Here is a 23,267-nt window from a genome sequence, read left to right as displayed (position 1 = left end):
TGGACCTGGGGGATTTTTGGCTGTCCCTCGGTGAGGCAGCCAGCAGCACCGGGATGTGGTGTGTGGGGGGCTCGGGGATGTGCCGCAGCCGGGCTGTGGGCGCTCTGCACCCGTCTTGGCTTCCACCTGGGATTTGTTTGCTGAACCCCCAAACATCTTGCTGAACTTCAGCAAGAAGAAGTCTTTCTGGGACGTGTAGCAAGGATGCTAGAAAACGAGTGGTTTATTTCACCATCACTTGGCACCTGGTTGAAAACAGCTTTGTGTGTGTGCGTGTGTCGTGCACGCAGAGGACGCACAAACCCCGATGTGTGCGGGTCTCTGTGCAGCCACCGCCGCACACCTGCAGCCACGGCATGGATGGAGACACGACACAGCAAAACGGCCCAGAAACCACCACGAGGCCGTCCCTGTTTGTTACGAAGCCCACCACGGGGCTCGCGCCGTGCTGCCGATGCTGCTGATGCTGTCGGGTATCGCTGCCCTGCCGAACTTTGCACCTTGATGCAAAATCTGGTCTGAGCTGGTCTCGTGGGCGCGGGCACTGTCACCATCAGCTGGCGATGGATGCAGAAGCCAGCGCTGGCACGCCAAGGCCTGACTCAGCCCCGAGGTGATTAACGCGCCCAAGGTGAGCTGCGGTGGCTTTGGCAGCCGAGGTGGGGTGAGTCACCGATGCTCAGGCAGCCTTCACATGGGCGCTACATGCACCTTCTACGGAGGAAGAGGAAAAAAAAAAAAAAAAAGAGAGAGAAAAAGACCACTAATCTTTGCTCTGGTCTCAGAGTAAAACTTTAACCTGGGCAAAGTGTTCGCTGCATTCCTGCGCGCATTGATCGCGGCCCTGCCAGCTTCGGGAGGATCTGGGACACTTGCACGTGTTCCTGCGTGGGGTGCCTGAGGTGAGGAGAGCAATGGGGGCACCGGTGGGGCGTGGATGATGGGAAACACCAAAAAAAGAGAGCGGGGTGATGCTGGGGTACCCAGCGCTGTGATGCACACTGCCAGAGACTTGCCCCTGGGCGAAGTTTTAATTAAATACGTTAATTAAATACGTTAAAGCATGCATTTGGCTCCTGGTGGCACTGTCACAGCCCAGCCCGTGTGTTTTTCTGAACTGGGCTCTGGATGTGGCTGTGTTGCCTTGCGCAGGTTTGCAGCGGGCAGCTCAAGGCTGGCTTGCAGGTGGGAAAAGGCTGCTTGGTGTCCGAACCCAGGGCTGGTGCGCAAACCCAGGGCTGTTATAAATCCAGAGCTGATGCGTAGACCCAGGGCTGGTGTGTAAAGCCAGCGCACGACCCCAGGGGGCTGTCAGCTCAGCGCCTGCCAGCGCACAGTGCTCCTGCTACCAGAGCGAGGTGCCCGAGCCCAGCCCGCCCGTGCTGGAGGAAAGGCGGCCCCAGGAGCTGCAGGAGCAGAAGGAAAAGGAGCCGCACGCCCGGGTGCTGAAGGCACAGTTCTGGCTGACGCCAGAGAACGAGGGCGGTGGTCCTGCGAAATGCACAGATAAAAACCCCGCTGTGCACCCTCGGCGTTGTTTGCCCACAGCAGCACTCCCACTGCTGCTCGGCGGGTTCCTTATTAATAACGTGCAAGATCCACGCGCGGTACCGCGCCGCTTGGTCGTCCCCGCTGCCTACTATGCCGTGCCTACCGCAATTAGCGGTGCTGCCAAACACGATGGGTTGCGATAAAAGCCCTGGGTTAAGGTTTGTGTCAGGCTGAAGAGCTGAGCGTGCTCTCACAGCACTGAAAGCGGCTCAGAGCACGGACAGCGAGGTTTCTCTGCGCTGGGGTGGCCAAAACACCCTTGCTGTGGTCCTGGGCTTACTCTGAGGCAGCTTTCTTGTGAAAAGCAAACCACACGAAGCAGGAAAAATAAACCAGGAAGACGCAGCTCCTAGGGCTGTGGATCTCCAGATAAAAGCACGATGGTGAGAAGCACACCGGAGGTTTGCACGGGAGCGTTACGCACTGCAGGACTTCAGGCACATCCAGGTAACACCACCCGCGGCCGTGGCGGTTTGCAAGGGGAGCGCTTGGGCTGGGTCTGGAGGTGGAGAGCGGTGCCAGAGCACAGCAGGGGGATGTGGGCAGCCAGCAGACACCTCTGGGATGTGTCAGTGGCAGCAGCATCCTGCTCCCTGAGCAGGATTTGCTGAACAAACCAACCTCTGCCAGGTCTCGCAGTGAAGCAGCGAGTGGTGCCCGCGCCATGCCTGGCACGCAGCCTCAGTGCCCAAATCCCTGCACCAGCTGCAAGGGGCCGAGAGGCCAGGGCTGAGCCCAGGAACCGCAGCCCCACAGCCTCAGCCATCCCCCAGCCTCCAGGGGCACGTTTAGGGCCACCCTGAGCATTCCCCTTCTGTCCCCACATACATGTATGCAATACCAACCCCAAAAACACCCTGCAGTGAGAAACGTGCCGCGAATCGCGCTCTGACAGGGGTTTGGAAGCGCTTTCAATCTGCAACAGGCTCAAATGCATCTTGCACTGCAGCCTTTATTTCTCATTCTGGGACGCCCCGGCCCCTGTGCACTCATCCTGCCCCAAAATGTTGCTTCCTGAGACCCTCCAGGAAAACAGCATCGTGGCTCCGAGCCCTGAGAAGCCACTGGAGCCCGGAGACTTGCTGCCAGCTATCGCCCCGCGTGGTGCTCCCAGAAATCTGAGAGGCATGGCTTCGTGTCGAAGGCTCGTGCTTTATTGCAGTTGGCACCAGAAATGCTTTTGATCCGTTATGTCCGTGTACACACTGTAAACAAGACCGTGTTAATATTGGCTTCTTAGGATTGCTTCAAATTACTCTGTGGTTTCAAAAAATACATTCACAAACTAGCGTATGTTTAAACACAACGATTCCTTTTTATTTCATAACTGTACTCAAAACCCCACAATTAAAAAATAATAATTTAAAGCCGTGTATTCTGAACCAGTCACATCAAGGAGGGGAGCAAAATAAAGAGGAAAGGAGAGTCATCAGTTTGCAACATAATTTAATAAACCCCTCTGGTTTCAGGTAGCGACCACAGAGAAAATACAAAGAGCTGGTGGCAATCAGTCTGCGACGGGACTTGTCCCGGGGTTTGTTCCAGCACTGTGGTATTAGGGCCAGCACTGCAGCTCGTGGGGCCGTGCTGGACCAGAGGCAAGTGGCCAGCAGCAGGAGGGTGCCCGCTGCCCACGAGGTGGCCCAGGAGGCTGCCCCCACCAGCACCGAGCCGCGTGGCTGTGGGCATCGTGTCCGGTCCCATCCCGACCCATCCCATCCCCACCGCTGCACCCCCCCGGCAAGCAAACATTTTTTGCCCTGGATAAAGATTCGAGTTTGACCAGGTCCTGTTGATTTAATCATTTTTTAATAAAGCCATCGTTACTGAGTACACCAAGATTGCCAGGTAAGCTCTCTATATGTCGCTGGAGGTAACAGTGCTGTGATCAACAGCAAAACAACAAAAACAAAACAAAAACAAAAAACCCAACCAAAAAAAAAAAAGAAAAAAAAAAGAGAACAAAACCCAGAACAAAACGAGGTAGGTTAAAAACCAGCAACACAGACCTTGTTATGCGACACCCCAATACCACAGGCGGCCATGCTTGCAGCTACTGAGAAAGAAAACCCCAGATACGCACTGAAAATGTAAATCAACTGAGCAGAGTTTATAAGGACACGATTCAACCTGAACTAAACACACACACATTTCGGCACAGATGTTGTCTTCCACTGTATGTTGGGTAATTCGTAGGGAGCGGAGGGGGCAGAAAACGAGTATAGATTCAGACCCTTGGCCGAAGAAACCACACACATATATATAGTTTGAAGCTCTTTACAAGCCCGATGCAGCAAGGCGCAGGGTGGGCGGCTCGCTTCGGCCCCGTCGCCTCCAGGGGCGAGCGCCCGCGGCTCGCGGCACCTCCGGCATCGGGCCCGGTGCCCGCGGCACCCCCGGGAGCCGTCTGCGGCCGCGGCCCCCCCGCGGCACCCGGTCCCCTCCGTCCCCGTCCCGGTGCCCCCGCGGCGGGCGGGCGGCCGTCCTCTCCCGCCAGCATCCGGAGCAACAGCAAACGGCACCACTGTCCCTGTCACGACACAGCACTGGGTGAAGATCCATATAGAAATATGGATTGACAGACTTGACAAAAATGGTAGCTGATTTTTATTAGTCTAAGGCTAGTAGCTTAGCCATTTAAAATCCATTTCCCAAAAGAGGGGAAAAAAAATCTATTATTTTTCTCTTCTTTAAAAATCCGTTAAGCCGTTGCTGCCAAAAGCAACATGTAAATGTTGGTGAAGGCAAAAGATTTCTAAAATTACCCAGCTATACGGTTATGGCCTTCATCACAAAGATAAAAGGTACATTTATTGTGCTGTCTCTCACCAGATTTAATTGGTAACTTTACAACATACTATATATTTGATGCTAGCAGGCAGACAGAATTAAAAACAGACTTTTTGACACTTGTTTCTTTCCCCGTTCTTACAAAGTAGGGGACAAAGAAAAAGTAAAATTAAAAAAAAAAAAAAAAAAAAGAAGAAGAAAACTCATAACCCACTATAACACAGCGTAATCAGGAGACCTGGGGAGGCGGTGTCCCTATTCCAAGCGCGAGCGCCCGTCCCTGCCGCGCGTGCCCGAGCCCCCCGGAGCGGCTCCCTGGGGCAGCGCTGAGCCGGCGAGGGGAGCGTGGGGAGCCGTGATCCGCAGGGCCCTCCGCACCTGCCTCTACAGTGTTAGTCCACGTGTTTAATGTCCTTTAAATTAGAAATAATGCCACGGAGGTAAGTGCCGAGTGCTCCTCTGTTACCAGTTCATCATGGAGTTTCTGTTGAGGGTCATGAAAAACACTTGGCTGCTTCCTCCGGATCTCACCGACGCGAAAAATACCTGGATGGAGACAAAAACACCCCGTATTAAATGCTGGCAAGGGTAAAAGGGAGTTTATTGATTGTCTTGTGAACCAGGGAAGCAAGAGCTGAGCCACACCCCGTGCAGTCTGCTCCATCCAGACCTGCCTCTCTGCTCTTTTCTCTGGGTGAGAGCAGAAACGTGGGCAGAGATGTGGGAGCTGCTGGACCCGAGGGGTGCTCGCAGTGCCTGCAGCCCAGCCCGGGGAAGCGGCTGCCAGCGAGAGCAGCGCGGCCCTGGAAGGAGCCAGCCCAGCGAGCCCAAGCAAGGCTCGGCTCAAATCCCAAGTGCTTATTAGTAAACACCGTAATAAAACCTCCCTCGCTATCACCACTGCAGAGAGCAAGGTTTGGAAAGCCTTAAAAATACCAAGTTTATCACACAGCACTGCCATGGCATCATTTATTATGCAACATTAATGTGACTGCTTCCAGGGCTTTATATCCTGCTAAACGTTAACCATTTGGGTCAATACAGTAGTTATCTGCCTTGGCTGAAAATGCTCTTCTTTGCAGAAGTTAGTTACGTTATTTCAGCTACTTCTGAATGCTACGTCAGGGAAAACTCAAACTTTCCTTCAATATTTTCAAGACACACAAAGCCATCAGGGCTCTCTAGGAAGAATACGCAGTTCGGTGCTTCCGTCTGGATCCACCAACATCTGACCACAGTGGAAGTCTTAAAAAATAAGTCATTTTAAGGGGACACTTCTTCAGCTTCTGCTGCTAAAGTATGTGAAGACTTAGTCCTTTCTGAAAACAAAATCATTCAGTCTTCACAGGACTTTCATGATTAGCCACTTGCCCAGAAAGAGAAACACCTGTTTGAGGTATTTGAGATGCACCAGCGGTCAGCTGGTTCCATCATTTTAGAAAAACAGAGGTGCTTTTTACCCCCCAGCATTCTTAGAAAAGGAAAAAATCAATAGGAACAAAACAGAAAAAGACCAATTTAAATGAACAACATAAAACCTAGAGTCAAGTTCTCAAAAGTAAGAAAAAAAAAAACAACTAAAGGTATTTGGACACAACTAAAACTCAGTTTCATGGGCAACTTCGCACGAAATACCTCAATTAAAAGATAAGGATACGTTTTTTCCAGAGTCCCAGTGTAACTTCATGCAAAAGGTAGGCCAACTAAATAAACTAATTGCGGCCTCAAATCTTGTTTATTGCATGTTATTAAACCCTGCTCTGGCGACACAGCAATCAGTTTCTTCACGTGTTTCGAGCTTGTGCTCTTTACAGAAGAATTCCCCGCTCCATGGTCCTGGTTTATCCTGGTGAAATCTTGTGACACGAGGCAATACCGCCAGCAGAAATCAGATCTCCGCATTCAACCACCTCTTCCATGAAGATATCCCTTCTCCTCCAGGCATTTCTTCTTCACTCATTCCCTGCACACCTTCCTCCCTCAGCAACACCCAAGCCAAGGGTAATCTGCACAACCATGCAACTTGACCACGCAGCTCTGATGCCCCTCCAGAACAATATTTATCAACGTTGTCCATATAAAGAGATGGGGGTCCGTGCAAAAAATAGCTTATCACAGAACTACAAAGGCATCTTAATGTCTCTACACCCAAGTTCAGATTAGGGTTACTTCCACAACCTTACTGCTACCATTTCTCAACTTTTGCAGTTTATTTGGTGGCCTCAACAATTAATGTTCTGATGCAACACTTGAAAGAAATTCAAGCCAAGTCAACAGAGACCTCACTTTGAGTTGGAAGAGATCTTGGTTGATATTCCCACCACAGGCTGAGATCTACATCCACTGAAGAGAATTAATTGGGACTGGGTTTATGGGTATTGTTTATTAAACAGGACCTTCAGCTTAATTACTTATTAACCCCAAGATAAACTAGACCCGAAGTCTAAAAGTAGTTGGTTGTAGCGTAAAGCATGGATACAAGCTTTGAAGTGGACTCACCTTATCATTTCTTTCACATAGAAACTTTAACCTTTGAGCTCGCTTGTGCATAAATACTCCGTCCAAATGTCCTGTCTCCACTGACCGGATTTCAATAGCTTTCTCTCCCCAGCCCATTATTTGATTGGAATGAATGTAGGCTGTCAAAAGGAAGCGTTTGGCACATGTTACTACAGGTGTTGAGCTAAATATTACACAATGGGCACAAAAACTCTTATCAGCTGTTACTCAAAGTCTACGTAGACGAATCACAGAGCTCTGCTAAATAGCCTTTAAGTAGTACTTTTAATCCAGAAGTTGCTGAGTGCTTTAAAGAGAAGATGTTACACTTCTGCTTTCTGCAGGTGAGGAGCTGGACAGTGACCTGCCTGCACAGTGTGCGGAGTCTGTCCCACTCTGCACCTAGCGCCTCTTCCACTCAACACAGCATCCCACCAATATAACAGCTTATACTTAGGATAAAACACGGATAAAATATTCAGTAAGTCATCTGCTTTTTCTGTGCAGGACCAAACTGTATAAATTTAGCAAGTGCATCTCTTATCTGGCTGAGAGAAATCTCCTTTGATAAACAAAATCCCAAATGACTCTAACTCAGCATCCTTGACTCTGCATCTTACACTGTTACCTCTGTCCTCTACTAAACCACATCACTGAGCTCTACATCTAAACGTCTTTTAAAGACCTCCAGGGATGGTGTCGTATGTGTTTTATGCAGGTGAAGAGGAAGGGTTGACCTACCCACAGAAGTAGGCATCTCTCCCCACTGGAGCACCACATCTTTAGTTATCCGTCCGTAGGTGTTCACGTACACGCCTTCGTCCTCGTAGCACACAAGCATCTCCATCCCGTCTGTTTTAGGCAGGATGACAATGGCGTGAGGAGTAATATTGCCCTGAATCTGCAGTTAAAATAAACCCTACAAGTCAGAATTACATTGAATGGAGAAAGTGGTAGGGGGAAGGGAGCAGAGCCTTAGAAAAAACAAAACCCAAAACCACACCGAGAACAAAACCCTCACTCCATTCAACAAACAGGCATCAGCTTTAGAGATAAGCTTGAAGGAGAATAAACTGTCATGTTTACCCTACCATCAAAGCTGTCGTAGACATCAAGGATAAACAGGTTCAGCAATTATAGAGAGATCACAACATATACACCCCCAAGAGTGACGGCTGACACTTGGCAGTAACACAGATCAGCAACTGTTGACTGATGAATCCATCTTCTATTCAAATTAAGGCAAATAAACCCAGAATTTTACAGGTAGCTCTAGAGAGGAAACATTCCCCTTTCCTGAGGGTAGTAACAGTAACTTTCCACCCCCACCTGACCTTCCATAGGTAAGAAAACAAAACCATCCCAAACTGCCCCCATATTTCTCCTGGGTTTCTTGCCAGCTCTTGCAGCAGCTCTGTTGCTCTACTCAGCACTTCCTGGATTCCATCAATAACACCATTTCTCCCCCTAAGCCCCTTTCTCATGCTGGTTGGTACAACAGCATGGATGGAGCTTAAATAAGTCACCAAGAACATCCTTATCTACAATATTTTTTGTAGCACTGGTTCTTTCTTGAAATAGCCTATGGACCTGAGAGAGAAGCTGTGGTGAGTCTCCGCTGCCCGGGAGTTGGGCATTTCAGCCTACAACCTGGCTGAGATTTGGGCTACCTTAATCCTGCAACCTTTGCTTGGGCAAACTGCACCGCCTCAGGGCATCTCGCCCTACAAAGAGCTCCATTACTGCTCCATGCGGTGTCAGGACTAAGATTCTCCTTTCTGTGGGACCTGGCAACCTTACACCTGCCTGCTTGGGCACAAGGACAGCAGTGGCCTGTGTGAATGATGGCCATGAAGTAGGTGATACCTCCGCGTCCTCTTTAGGCAAGCTACCAGTGAGGATGGCACTGGAGAATGTCATACCCACGGCAGGGTGTCCCCTGACCAGTCAGCATTTTTGAGACACCAAAAGCCCGGCCAAACCTTGCTGGGGACCTGCGTTAGTCATGCAGCAGCACTCCCCCATGTACTCACGTGAGATGGTATATAGATATCATAAGAGTTCCCAGAATCTACATCAATCACATGGAAACCAGTGTGGGATCCAAAGATAACCTTGAGTCTCTGACCCTCTTCTACAGTGAGATCGACAAGCAACGGTTTGTGCTGGAGATCTGCAAAAGACTTTTATAATCCTTTCAGTGAGTATCACGGAAAACCAACAGATCCCTACAGCAGACTGGTGCAGTTTTGAAATCGCATTTATTTGACCGTGTTTCCTATTAAACGTGTCATTATTTATATTCCTGCCTCTGTTCCTACGTCAGACACATCAGGGGTATTACGCACTCACTCCAGCCATCCGAGCAGAGGTGCTCACCCTTGCCAAGCACAGCTTTTCCCCAGGAGCCCGAGGCCAGCCCGACAGTTTGGTCTCTGAAGGAAGGAGCCAGAGACCTTGGTTGTACATCAGCATGCAGCTCAGCCAGCATGCAGGGACCCCCCAGTTCTGGTGCTGCTCAGCGTAACCAAGAGCAAAGTCTGCACACAGCTGTGAGCACCCACCTCCCCTCTCGGTGGGTATCACCGCTCCAGTTTGGGCAGCTAAAACAAGTAAAATCAGACGTCCTTTATCCTGTTCAAGCTAACGTGCTGGGTACACGCTGGGATAAGCTCCCTGGCACGGACCAAGCTGGGACAGAGTACGTCCTCCCATGGCTTAGGTCTCCAGCAGGAGGGTGAAACACCCCCAGGGAGAGAGAAGGGCGAGTTGCCCCCTGCACAAGCACCCCTCTGACTCCTGACAGGGAAAATTAGTGAGTGGAAAAGCAGCAGCAGGAGCACCAACCAGCATCCTAACTGCAGCCCGTGGAGGCTGGATCCCAGGCTACTTAACTGCTGCTGAGCTCTTCAGATCACCCAGCCCATTTATTCTGGCTTTTGTTCAGAGAAAGCAAATGTGACCTAATACTGAATAAGCCCATTTGTGCTGGAAGGATGCAAAATGAGATTACTCAGCGTGAAAGTCTCCAGAAGGCACTGCCCCTTGTGACTTGCTGCTGCACAGAGCTTAGAAGGAAAAGTGCTTTAAAGTACTGAGTACGAAATACCCGTTGGCAGGTTATGTAGGAGAAAGGTCTCACTGAAGGAAACTGAGGTAGATGAAAAGGGAGAGAAAGAGAGAGGGAGAGAAAGAGTGGGTCATTCTCCTGGAATTTCTATCTTGAAACAGAATCCACATTGCAGAAGGGGAGAGGACCTTGCAAAATAAAAATGGAAAACAATGCCAGCCCGTTTTCATATTACACGTGGAAAATTAGTCAGAAGTTAAAGCAGGCAAACGAACACAAAAGAAAAGCAACCCAAAACCCCAACTTAATTTTACTCAAGGACACTTGGCCAGCTTTCTGCAAACTTCCCCTGTGAAGCCTCCCAGGAAAACCTAGAATTAATGCCTAATTGTTAGCCATAAACAGCGCGTATCACATCTCTTCAGCCAGGAGTTTCAGAACTCGCTGCCAGGGGAAGTACAAGGATGATAACGTTTCTGAGGAGTGCTTTTGTTTGCGTCCTTGAGACCTGAAAGGCCTGGCACCTCGCAGCAAGTCTGTCAGGAATCGCTGCGGGTGCTTCTCTTCATCGGCTCTCAAGAGACTGAACCCAAGTCTCAGGTCCCCGAGGGACTACATAAGCAAGACACTTTTCTGTTCTGCATTGTACAGAAACCTCGCGTATTTGCAACCACAGAGCGTATTTTGGTGACCAGAAAAACGTACCTTAAATGCCATAAACTTGTGATATGGTTTAGGAGCCCAAGCATAGATCTCTACAGCATTCTTTAAGGCAATCACCAAGAACTTGATTCGTTCATATTTCACTAAAATTAAAAACAACAACAACAACGTTTAAAACATTCACTTTTGCTTTGTGACTGAGTAATTTATCTTTAAAACCAGCTTCTAAGGCTCTCCCTCTGTTGGTTCCCACATGGTAAAATGTCCACCTAATACATATAGATTAATAGCAAAATTATTTGTGGCTGTGGTCTGCCCACAATTTTAAGAGAAATCATCAGATCAAACCTAAGACTATAGAATAAACATCTCCAAGACTCCAAGTGTCTTTTGCCTGTAACATATGCAGTACATGACTAATCAAATAAAGCAGAAGATGTTTAACAACAAACCATTTTATCACGTAGGCTATGATAGAAGAACTCCCAGTGCCCAGTGCTGTGGGGCAGGCAACCAGCCCTCTGCATCCAGTTAGCATCACCCTCTCCAGGCTCAGAGCTATGGACACAATGCACCTTCTCAGTGCGAGAGCCAACCAGATGCTATTTTCACAGCTGTAGTGACACAGAAAATGCCTCCAGCCATCTTCCCACTGGCGCCAGCCCAGCAGGGTGGCCCCAGCCACTCACCAACTTTGTAGTGGATGCAGCCTTCCAGGTCCCCAACCGTGATCCAGCCCTGCTTCTTCTCCACTTCGGGGTCGTTGTGTAAAATCCTGTTTCTCAGCCAGGACAGATAGTACACTCGCAGCTTGTTCTTCTTTCCTGTTGGCAAAGGAAACCTGGCCATAAGAGGCAGTGAGAAGTAACAGAGCACCACCCAGCCCCATGGAGAGCCCCAGGCTCCTCCTCTCTGTATGCCACACAGGGCAAGCAGAACATGCTTGCATCGAAAACCTTGAGATTTCAGTGTTTATTTTCACTAAGGTATTTCACTAAGGTAAAATTTAAGTTATTTTCAAAAGGAAGTTGAAATAATAATATAGTTGTTTTTGTATTTTTGCTTGTGCCTTCGTCTCCCACTCCGCTGGCAGATGCAGTACGAGCTGGGCTCTGCTTACTGCAGGCTGGAAACTCCAGCTTGCACAAATCGGTGCTCACGGAGAGAGAACCAGGCATGGCATGGCCAGGAACGCAGCTCTTACACCTCAGATATGGCTACGCAAAATGAGCCTTTCAGCTCCAGCATGGAAGGCTCTCATTTTGGACAGAGAAACCTGGGAACACCGCTCTGCTGACCCAGCTCTGCCTGCAGCCCTGCTGGGGAGCAGTGAATGCAGCTGATGTGTGAATGTCGACTGGGGAATATGGACGAGGTTATCGATGGGGTGCGAGAGGGGTACCTGATATTGTTACAAGGACGTTCAGGCCCTCGAGCACATCCATCTGTTGGAACCGCCGTCTGTTGATGAGGTTGTACACCTTCCCCTGCCCGCTTCGGTCCAGCAGCATCAGGCCATTTTCTGTGCCCACCAGCAGATTTACACCTGAAATGGAGATAGCAATGGGCACATGGAGCCACAGCTTCTGCCCACCAGCGGATTGCACCCCGAGCTCATTCTTCACCACCACCCCATGACAATCACAACTAAGGGCAGCGATCCCACAGACCAGAAGCATCACTTTTACACCAAAGGGCCTCGGGGACAGAGCTGGCATTAGCCTTGCCCAGGATGGAGAGCAGGACGACCAGAGGCAGGAGCTCGGTTCTGCCATAAAATGGTGTCGCACTGCTAGCCATGTCCCCTAAAAGCTCTGCCGAGGGCACAGTGGGACCAGGAGCTCACCCCACAAAGCAGCACAGAGTATCTCCGAGTTGAAGCGCTTCTTGTACTTCCTTATCTCCGGGGTGTCGCTGTGGGGGCGGATGTTGGTAGGGTTCACGTTCACCACGGAGATCTTCCTGGCTTCGTTCAGCTTGGCCTGCTCCTGTCTGAGCAGCTCGCTGGTGAACAGTGCTGACAAGGAAAAAACAAAACGATGAGGTGTGACTGATTAGAGGAAGAAAACCCTTGTTTTATCTTCTGATGGGAAGTTATCACTATGCTACAAGCCATTAGTTTCAAGAGGTAACATCAGTAGTTCCTCACGGGTTGGAACCAACACCAAAGCCCTAAGAGGTGATGTCCCCTGCCATGCCCACTGAGATGACCAGCCCTATCCTCTGCCTGCTTGCCCTCATCCATCCATTTTCAATGAATTCTGAACACGTGCAAGCTTTCTGAAGCAGCTGCCACCTCCTGACTCCGCTAAAAACATTTCTGCCAGGTGCCTGGGCAGAAAGGGATGTGTGGATTTCTGCTGCTCCCTGTCTTCTCTCTGACCTTTCTGGTGGGATTTCACTGGTGGGGGGGAAGGAGTTGGATGGAAATTGGAGAACACAAGGGTACAAACTCGAATGATCTTTGGACAAGGGTAAGTGAAATCTGAGAGGTTCCATGGGGTTATTCAGGCCCCACAACCTGGTTTCCATGAGGCCCTCCCCTCTCAAACTGGCGACATTGCCTCCTACCAGTAGCAGATGACTCTTCATCCTCGTCTTCATCTTCATCGGTAGGTGAGGTCTGATATACTCTAGTGTCCACAAAGGGGGTAAAAGAGGCTTTGGTGCTACTTCCCATCCCATACTGCAAAACAAACAGCAGAGAGAGAGCTCAGAGCACAGAAATACCAGTGACATCGTGTGTGTGACTTCCTGGTGAGCGCACAGCGCCGGACCCTGCAGCGCCCTTTGGGAGCTCTCTGAGCGTTTGATCCTCCTCCCCCAGAAGTGACCAGTGAAAATGTGACACCAGATTTGTGAACACCTCTGCAGCAGCAGCAAACAAGAAGTGCAGGGCACGGGGAGCAGTGCCCAGCCCCGGTGCCGCGGGCTCAGCTCGCAGGTGGAAGCACAGCGCAGCCGGAGACTGGTTAGCGGGGAAGCCGCAGTGTCAGAGGCAGAAGTGAAGGCAGGTAAAACACTTCTATGCTCGTGGCACACCTGCTGGGATGTCAGGGGTTGTCTTTCCTGTCATTGTGACCGCCCCAAAAGAGATTTGTAGGATGGCTCTGGGGAAAACCCCATTGTCCTGGTCCTCCAGCATGGGGCAGGGAGCACGGATGTGGGAAGTGGCACAGCCACATTGCTCCATCTCCCCTCGTTCCAGGCTCCATCACACGTCAGGCGTGTGTCTGTCACGGGTTCCTTGCGATTCCAATAAAGGATTTCAAATTGTCTACAGCACTTCAGGTGCAACTGCAGAAAAGGCCACTTCTGTGGCAGCAAAACTGACCCTGAATGTATCGTAGGGGATGCCAGAGCCAATGGTTTGCTAAGGCAAGCTGGAAAGGAATGAACTCCAGCACCACACTGCTGGCTTTGCTTTTGCCATCGCTTTGTTAAGGCAGAAAACAAGGCCAAGACCTCCCAAGCAAAACGAAATCCTTCCCTTGGGAGTCAAAGTGCCACGAACTCCTCCCCTTGCAGAGCAGCTTCGTTTTATGACAATGTTTGCTCAGGGTATCCCTTGGTTTAAGGAATGTAGGAAGGACCTACATTCAGAGCTCTAACAGCAGCAAAAATCAGACCTTACTGCAGCAGCACTTTCACACTTTGATTCCTTGGGACATTTTCCTTCCCTGAAACACACCTTGCTCAGCTTCCAAGCCACCAGAAAAGGAAGAGAGAAACCCCCCGACTCCTTGCTGAAGCTTCGCAAGGAGCACACAGACAAAATGACCCCAAACGGCCTCTCCTGGTCCTTCCCCAGCGGCACTGAGAACATTTGGGGTGAGCCAGCATCCCCGCACTGCGCCTGCCCCCGCGGCGCTGCGCCTCCTGCTTCCCTCCCGATCCGCATCCCATGGCCTGGCAACAGCCCCTGCGTTGCCATAGAAACAGGACGATTTCCAAAAAGTAAATGCTAACGGAGACCCATGCGAGGAGTTAGCAGCCCGAGGCAGAGACGGCTGCAGGAACAGATACCATATTTACGTACGCTGCATGGCCAAAATATTTGTCTGTGCACACAAGATACACTCGCAGCTCTGTGCTTCTTTCACACCCAGCAAATACACATTTTTTCCTGTGCTGGGTATCTTTTCCACAAAGCACCAACAATTCAGGACAGAGAGCAACTTCAGTGTTTGCAGGGATGCCTTCCAGCTGAGAGCTAGGCGCTCTCCAACAAATGAATTACGAAGAAATCCCTCGTTCCAATGCCCCAAGCATTTTTTTCTTCATTGCTCAGACTCAGCTGCTCTTCTCCCAAGAAGCTGGCATTTTAAGAACTTGCAAGCCTGTTATTTAAATATTAAGCCCTCATCTTCCTCCAGGTTCTGTTCAGCTGACTCCAAACCCATCTTGGCTTACAGAAACAGCACCAAGCTGCAGGGTGCGATACTGCTCGGTCCCTTCCACCCTCCTCAGTCCTGACACATCACAGCCTCTCCGGCAGAGAGATACCCATGAGGATATCCCACCAGAAATGGGAACACCTTATACAAGCAGGACAAGGGATAACTTCCCAGCAAGGTGCTTACGCTGCTGCCTGCCAGGCTGCGAGTTTTGCTGGCAGCGCCGTGAGTCACCTGAAGAACCCCATCCAAACCCTTCCACTTCCACCCACTCCTTGCTCCGTCAGCCCTAAAAACGCAGTTTCAGAAATGGAAAAGATCTCGGTTGGTATTCCATAAATGAGTCTATTTAAACCCAGGCCTTGCAAACTGCTGGTGTTTGAGCAGTTCCCGGGTGACTCTGGAAGATGTCACGTCAGGCCCAGCTGTCCCAGCGCTGCTTCTGAAGGCAACGAGGAAATGGGTAAAACCTGGCGGTCAAGGCAGGCACCATCTGTTCTCACGTTTCATCAACACAATCCCAACCCGTTCCTGTTTTTATGCTGCTAGTAAAAGTAAACCGTCAAGTGAGCACATCATCTCTGTGAAAGAGGATAAGGTGATCGTACATCCAACAAGACAAAAAGAAAAAAAAAAAAAACAACAAACAAAATAGCTTATTCAGCAGCAACTGGATTGATTTTCCATGGGAAAACAAAGAAATCTGTGCCAGTTTCCCAGAACTGGTTCTGGTAAGCAAGACACACCAATTCCCTTGTCATATGTGAAATGTCTTGTGATTTTTAGGACTCTTTAGACCTTGTACCACCTTAATGCTCAATCACGTCCATCTAAAAAAGCTATGGGGGAAAAATGCTGTGACAGAAAACAGAGTCATGGTAAAAACTCAAGGTGTGCCAAATTTTCCTAGTCTGAAGAACTATATGGATTTTTTTTGGCTTTGTTTTGTGTTAACCTTTTGGGTCACGTTAAGCCTCAAATATTGCCTAAGCAGCAACTGGGCCCAGGTGAAGTTAACGGCATCACTGGCTCTCCTATTTTGCTTCATTTCCATGTACCAGAAGATGAGGACTTCCACACCAGCTTGCAGCATTCAAGCCATCATCACAGCAAAACTCCAGCTGGTGGGCTTGAGCTAAGGCCTAATTTACAACCCCACCACCAGGCACAGACCCGTCTCCCAATAACCCATCGGGTTCCCCTTGATTTCCACTACACTCACCCACACGGACTGGAAACAAAGAGAGAGGAGAGCAAAGAAAGCCAGGGAAGGAAGCAGGAAGGGACCTCGCTGGGACAGAGGTGTTAATACTTGTTTAAAGCAGCGCAGAGGAGAAGGAGGAGCCCCCACCACCTACTTCAGGCACCGAGTCCATGTCTTGCGCATGCGTGGAGACTCGCCCCAGGGCCTCGGTCGGTGTGCCCGCAGGCGAGTGGCTTTGCTGCACCAGATCAGGGAGATTGATGTGGCCTGCAAAGCCATTGCTGGCTGCGTGGCCAGAACGCTTTTTTTCACCAGAGGTCTGCAGAGACACAAGGCATGAGGAAGAAAAGAGAAGGGGAGAAAAAAAGAGAAGAAGAAGAGAAAAGAAAAAGAAAAAAACAACAAAACCAAGTTTTTTTTTTTTTTTTGCAGTCCCCCAGTTCCCTGAGCAAGCACAGGACGAGGACCCTCGCTGCTGGTTCCAACCCCATGCAACCTGGCAAGCAGCAAACCAACCCCCGCCCCAGGAGAAATAAAGACAGGATTAATCACAAAGTCAATACAGAGTAATTAGCCACGTTACAGCAAAAGGAGAAGCCTGATCGGTGTCATTTCGAGGAAAGGAATGGCGGGCAGATTCCACCCGTGCCACCATGGTGCAAGCCCCATGGCCAGCTCTGCCCCCACGCTGCCACCAGCCACGGTGACAGCAGAATCTGCCCCCGTGATCAGCATCAGCCTTGACGGCTTGCACAGCCACACCGGCCAGTGGCCTGACTGCAAATGCCAACACAGTCCTCCTTGCATGTTTCTGTAACCCAAAACAGCAGTGAACAGCGGCAGCGTTACCCTGGCCTGCAGCAGCAGAGCTCTTCACATCTTGCTCTGAGCGCAAAGCTCCCCGCAGCACCAGCAGCAGGTCCCTGGCTGCAGAGAAAAGCTCCCTCCAGGGGTGTTTTCGGGTGAGCGCTGAGTGCAGCTGCCTACGCCAAGCAAGCACTCGCCTGTTCTAACACATTCGCCCTTTCTCTTCATCCCCACCTCGTGCAAGACAGGTGATAGGAAACTTCTCCCATCCCTGCCCGCTGTTTCGAGGCATTTGCCATTTGATGAGTCCAGGTACCTGGAGCGCACTAATGAAATCCTTAGAGGCTTGTCCATCTGCAGGGATTAGTGGAAAAATCCCTCTGATACAGGCTTGGCAGCTCACCGATCAGCTCTGACAACATCTCTCTTTCCATCATCCCTTACCACAACCTTCAAACACCTTGTCACCCTGCCAGGGCAGCCCGGCAGAGCCCGCGGAGGTCAGTGAGCCCTTCCTCTGGCTGCTACGGCTGCGGTCAGGGACAAAGAGCAAACATCCCACACACGGCTGCAGCTTGGTTTCCTATCACACTCCCTCCTGCCAAAAGAGATTTCCCTGCTGCTTTTCTTTCCTGTGACTTTTAAATCCTTCTGCAGCACTGTTTTATAGGACTACTTCGCTGGTGTGGCACGTATCTTATAGCTGCAACGCAACCCAAGCTCATTTCAGAAATGCCTGCCTGTTAGAGCAGTGCCTTGTATTCCCACTCAGCCTCCTCATTGTTTCTGCTACAAGGATGTGCTCAGGGCTGAGAAAGTTTCAGGGGTCTCTGCTCCAAACAGGTAAAGGACAGTGAGGGAACGGGTGAGCTGTGCATTCCCCAACAGCTCCAGAAGTCACGGAGGAAGGCAGCAAACACTGTGTGACTTCTTTGCTAACTCTTCATTCTTGCAAAGTTACACTGATTTTTTTTTCCTTTGTGTGTATTTTATACAAATAGAATTAAGAAATAAAAAAGCCAAGTAAGCCTTTGCAGCTGATCTAAAGGTTGCTCCTTTACCATTGCCCATTCCAAACTCCCCTCCCTTCTTATCCTCTCCCATCCAGCTCCTCTTCATGCCAGCAGGAGGATGACTCCCCCGTTTTACTACCTTGCAGAGCCTCCTGCCCTTTCCAGGACACCTGCTACATTTCCAACAGCATCACCAGCATGTTACAGGAAAAAAAAAAAAAAAAAGAAACACTGGGGCAGAATTTCCACAGCCAACTGAACATGCTTTCCCCTGCCTCTTTTCTTCAGTACCATCGATCAGCAATGCCCAAGCCATGCCCCTTTGTTAGCTCTGTGCTCTCTGGGCACCTGGGAGCTGTGCAGGTTGGGAAAGCCTGAGGGAGACTTGGTCTCTGCGAATTTGGCAAATGCACTGGATCAAGACTTTTGACTGGAAAAGCAGCAGCAGCAGAGTCTGCAATGTCCAGGGGTCAACAGCAGCCATACCTTGCCTCCCCCCAAACAGAACCAGCTGCCTGTAACCACAGGCTTCAGGTAAAAGCCTCAAAAAGCACCACATCTGCTCTGCCTCTGACATTTGTATGATGGTAAAGGTTGGGAAGCACTGGGGAAGCTTTGGGCCAGGCTCCAAATAAATGCTCTAAATTGAAGACAACTTCTGTTGCTCGGAGCTATTTTGGGATTACAGCAGAGTCGTTTATCTGAACATCCACCCCACCATGCCCCAGCGTTACTATTCACTGCTGTTTGTAGTTCTGAGAAACATTTGCACTTGTCACATTTGCTCAGAGTGTAAATTGCATTACGAGAGCACTAATGAGCACAATTTACTCAGTCATTTTGTGTTCCGGATACACAGCACTGTTAGCTGTTGTGCTTACATGGGGAAAACCTCCTGAAGATGCTCCATGGAAATATTTGTTTTACAACTTACCTCCCTCACCATTAAAGTCCCTTCCCTTGAAATATTGCTAAACGTATCTGCATGGGAAGTTTCTAGACCGTGGGTTGTCACCATTCCCAGGTTGTACGGCTCATTGCTTCCAGGAATTCCTGTTGGTCTGAGGACAGAATGGAAAAGCGTTAGTGACAGGCATTTCCTCAGCTGAACTAGATGAAAAATCCTCCAATACGGTATTATTTACAGACAGGGTATCATGGGAAGGAAAACTAGAAAATATATCTACTTAAATGTAAGGGGAAATTATTTATGTGGCCAGAAACACTGCATCAGGCTCTGTTTAATGGATTATCCCCAGTACTACCAATTTAACCCCTGTAAGACAGGCAGTGCCTGGAGTACCCAACCCACCAGAGAACTCTCACAAACACAGGGTGGGTTTTTGCCATCTGTTTTGAAGACCAGATCAGAAGCTTAACGAGGGCTTGCTTTGGCTTTTCAGGTTACAGGGTCCAAACTCCACATCCCAGCTCTGCCCAGCACACAGGGGCACTACCCAGGGGCAGGAGTCCCACCCCACCAGGCATTGCCGGGGCAGAGCTGTGGGAGCACAACGCAACAGTGAAGTGGATGGAGCTTGGAGGAGGTGAGGGCAGGCACACAAGTTCTGGTCTGTAGCTTTCCACCGTTATGCAGGTGAAAATGTAGCCATAACCCATGACTTAGCCTTGAAGTACTGAGAGACAGAGAGGTAAAAAATAAGTACAGGCTCCTTGTGTTAAAAAGGCACACTCAGAGAAAGAGATCATCATCCCGAGGCTGTGCCCGCTCTGGCAAGGAATGTACACTGTCATTTTCAGAGAAGATTTCGGGAAACAAGAATAATTCTTCCAGTGACAGGCAGACCTGGTTGTGGTTCTCCTAAAACTCCACTTTACAGCTGGTGATGTGCCAGCATTAATGAGGGTGCCTCTGTCACTCAAGCTAATACTGAGCAGCAATCAGGCTTTGGCTTTGTCCTTACCAAAGAGGTTTTTGCCTGGGGCATGTCCTGCCAGCCACCAGCGAAGCATTCCCCATCCGTGGCTGATTCTGAGTGATGCCCCTGAACCGCCTCCTCCTCCAGCCTACCCACATCTGGCCAAGCTAAACTCAGGGCAGATGTGCTCACAGGCAAGGACACAATCTGACCAGCTCTGCTATGCCTTATGAAACAGCAACCCTGTCTTCCTACAGCAACCACCAGAGGCTGGTTTTTACAGTAACATCACAGCAAATTGTCTGGAGAAGCAATTCACAGCGTGGGCTTGCTATCAGTCCACTTGAGAGTTTAACTGCCTGTTTAATGCACACCTTCTGTACGGAAACATTGCCAATCTCCTCCCCGGGACCCAGTTCCCAGAGGTACTGGAGTGCTGGGAGGTGCTGACTTTATTTCTGTGCTCGTATGTCAGGAGAGAGACTGGATTTTACTCTCAAACATACCAAATTTTAGGATTGCTTCTGAGTGCATGTTGCAGGTGGGGAGCTCCCACCATGACTTTGTTATGTTGCAGTACGAACAGGCGAGCTGCTTAACCATAATCCAAATGAAACCAAAAACAAATGACAAAGCACGCCTGGATTACCCCGTCCTGCCTGGGTGCCAGAAAATGTTGACAGCAGTTCTGAAGCTGCTGCTGACACACCTGTTTCTTTGCATTTAAGAGCGATACACACTGGCTGTTCTCCATCACTGTGAATTCACTCTGTAGCACATCCTTGCCTGCATCGTATCAAACCAGATATCAAATAACAGCACACCATGCTTCTGCAGCACTTTTCATGCAATGAGCTTGCACCTCCATCCTATCATTAGCACCTAAATACCACCAAACAATGGGAAAATAAATTTATTCCTGTTTTAGAAAGAAAACTGAGGGAAAAGAGGTTATGTAGATTCTGAGGCAATAAAGTGAGTGAATGAACAGTTACTGGAGCCCCAAATCCTACTGGCATGCAGTTTGCAAGTGACCCTGCAAGAAATCCCATGACATGAGCAAAATCTGGCTTGTCTAGCCCAGAGAAGAGAGATCTTAAGGGAGCCATCACAGTCCTCAAATATAGAAAATGTGTCTGCAGAGACAAAAGGAATAAACTGTCCCACTTCTGATTAAACACCTCTTCTGTGAGTAGCCGTAGGCCCCCTTCATACCTGTGTGACTGCCCATCCCACTGCTGCATATTCACGACCATCCCTCTCCCTGTTGACTTTCCCTGACAAATCTCAAGAGCTCTGATTTCCTTCGTCTGCTGGGAGGAAGCTCCAACCCTGGAGCTCAGCTCTCTGCATGAAATGGACCACGAATGTCTCCCTGCCGCTCCTGACCCAGCCAAGTCATGGATGAAGTCAGGTAGATCCCCACTGACTAATCATCCACCTCATTTTGCACAAAGAATGGAAATTAAGACATTAACATGCTAAAAATCTCCTAAAGCCTTCCCACAACTCCTCTGTGAATTCAGAAGTGCAGGGGAGTCAAACCCTGCTACCACACAGAGCCACGAGAAATGCCCCCGGTGAGCTGGTTCAGCAAAATACTGGTGGAGGTGCCTCACTGAGGTCACCCTGCATGAAGATAGTTATGTGCTGTGTATGTTGATGCTGTGCTTCCCTCCTTCCTCATCTACTGAGATATTCAAAAGCCCAAGTGTCTGATGTCCTATAACGGGGAGACAAATGCACTATTGTGGTCTGCTGACTTCTTAGTTTCACCATTTTAGCCTGCACAGTGTTTGAGACAAAGACAGAAAGCAATGACAAAAATTCCCCATTATTATGTGCTAAACCTGGCTCTAACAGTTGGCATGGGTCAGGTTACCAAACACTGCACTTCATTATGGCTTGATTCGGGGCAAGACCAAGCTACAGAGCAGACAGAGCTTCAACAAACCAGCCCACAGGTCTGCGGGCAGGACCAAAGGTGTGAATGAAGTCAGGTACATCCACTCTGGCTACAAACCCACCTCACTTGGCAGCAGGAACAGGTCCATTAAGTTGGAATACAAGTTCACTGAATGCGCAGTTACATAATTCAGCTTTCCTCATTAAACATTTCTAATTCTGATCAGGAAAAAGACACATCTGAGCAAATTATCCCTTTCAACCATGACACCATTGCTTGTGCCAGCCCCTGAACAACGACATGCTTTGGACATGCCCCACACCACAGCTACTGCTCCTCCAGATAAACAAACGATACAGTTTCTTGTTTTTTTCCCTGAAAGAAAGAGCTTCTTACATAAGCCTCGGGATGTCACTGACAGGCACGGTCCCATCATGCGTCTCGTTTTCCCCGTCCTCCTCCTCTTCTTCACTGCTTTCCGACTCCTCGCTGGAGGAAGAGTAGTCTGTCACCTTCTTCAGAGGGCGATTGGTTTCTTCAATGCGCAGCTCCCTCAACTCTTTGGCTAAGGCCGTCAGATCCTAAAGGGGATGGGGGCAACAAAACAAGAAATCGATGGCTCTTATATCTAAAATGAGGAGAACGTCACATACATCTCTTCAAAAGCCAATGCTAACAGCACGAGCAACGAGAAATAGCTTTACAGAGTCATTACAAACATGAGACAAATGTAAGACAATGTTTGTAGCATGTAGCATTTATTAAACAAAACAAAACTGATTTATGCTCACTGAAAAATCAATAGCCAACCTGTTCTTTTTCTGTTTGGAATGCGTATGTGCATATATATACACACACTTATATGTATATACACGACAAAATTATATTTGTTGGAAAAGGTGAAGTTCAGTCACCATCATAGTAAACTGGAAAACAAGGTCATTTCAAAGATTGGCTTGGAGAATTTCTCCTGCAGGGTTTTCTCCTCTTTCAAACTTCTCAAAGAGAGCCCAGAATTGTATTTATTCTGTAATAAATGCATTTGGGAAGGAAGCAATGACAGCATCTCCCATGGAGTGGTGCAATCCCCAAGTCAAGAGCTGCTTCAGTGAGGAGTCTCCGCTGTCAGGTGGCTGCCGAGAGGCGGTGAGGAGCACCCCGGAGAGGTGCCTGGCTCACTGCAGCGCCCTGCTCAGCGAGACTTCTGAGTCATTGCTCTGAGTCAGCCACGCGATCGAAAAAATAAAATAAAAATGAAATCGTTAAAAGAAAGAAAAAAAAAAATCCCTCAGCGGGAACCATTAAGCACTTTATGTGAAATGTGACAGCCTACAAGCTAGGGGGAAAAAGCCTTGAAACGAGAAAAAGATGGGAGCAGTCCCAAAACCTAGCAAGAATTTTTCAGTTTACCATGACTTTGATGAGGCCTTAGACCCGACAGTCATAGAAAATAGACACTGCTATTTAAAAACAAGGAACATTGCAGG

The 23,267-nt window shown here is 49.3% G+C and overlaps 1 protein-coding gene and 1 long non-coding RNA gene across 6 annotated transcripts in view; one reads left to right on the top strand and one right to left on the bottom strand.

The window, feature by feature from the left end:
- The first annotated feature begins 4 nt into the window (after window positions 1-4).
- Window positions 5-4,543, top strand: LOC311441719. The gene is made up of 2 exons (XR_014696177.1): window positions 5-1,998; window positions 2,501-4,543. It is a non-coding gene; the product is annotated as an uncharacterized lncRNA (long non-coding RNA).
- Window positions 3,344-23,267, bottom strand: part of TNIK (TRAF2 and NCK interacting kinase) — a 139,097-nt gene continuing 119,173 nt past the window's right edge. For 4 of the 5 annotated variants that reach the window (XM_084530180.1, XM_084530179.1, XM_084530183.1 and 1 more), the window contains 12 exons: window positions 22,177-22,361; window positions 18,929-19,055; window positions 16,329-16,493; window positions 13,145-13,259; window positions 12,420-12,590; window positions 11,976-12,119; window positions 11,263-11,397; window positions 10,616-10,716; window positions 8,874-9,023; window positions 7,582-7,741; window positions 6,841-6,980; window positions 3,344-4,887 (listed from right to left, as the gene is read on the bottom strand). In XM_084530180.1, the coding sequence (XP_084386306.1) occupies window positions 4,804-4,887; window positions 6,841-6,980; window positions 7,582-7,741; window positions 8,874-9,023; window positions 10,616-10,716; window positions 11,263-11,397; window positions 11,976-12,119; window positions 12,420-12,590; window positions 13,145-13,259; window positions 16,329-16,493; window positions 18,929-19,055; window positions 22,177-22,361 (1,677 nt within the window). In that variant the 3' untranslated portion in view covers window positions 3,344-4,803. The remainder of the gene's footprint in view (window positions 4,888-6,840; window positions 6,981-7,581; window positions 7,742-8,873; window positions 9,024-10,615; window positions 10,717-11,262; window positions 11,398-11,975; window positions 12,120-12,419; window positions 12,591-13,144; window positions 13,260-16,328; window positions 16,494-18,928; window positions 19,056-22,176; window positions 22,362-23,267) is intronic. The other variant, XM_084530182.1, reaches the window with a different exon arrangement.

Source organism: Aythya ferina (genome assembly GCF_964211825.1).
Source record: "Aythya ferina genome assembly, chromosome: 9".
In the NCBI taxonomy this organism is placed as follows: Eukaryota; Metazoa; Chordata; class Aves; order Anseriformes; family Anatidae; genus Aythya; species Aythya ferina.
Note: the sequence above shows the minus strand (reverse complement) of the source record. Positions and strands in the feature narration are given on the sequence as shown.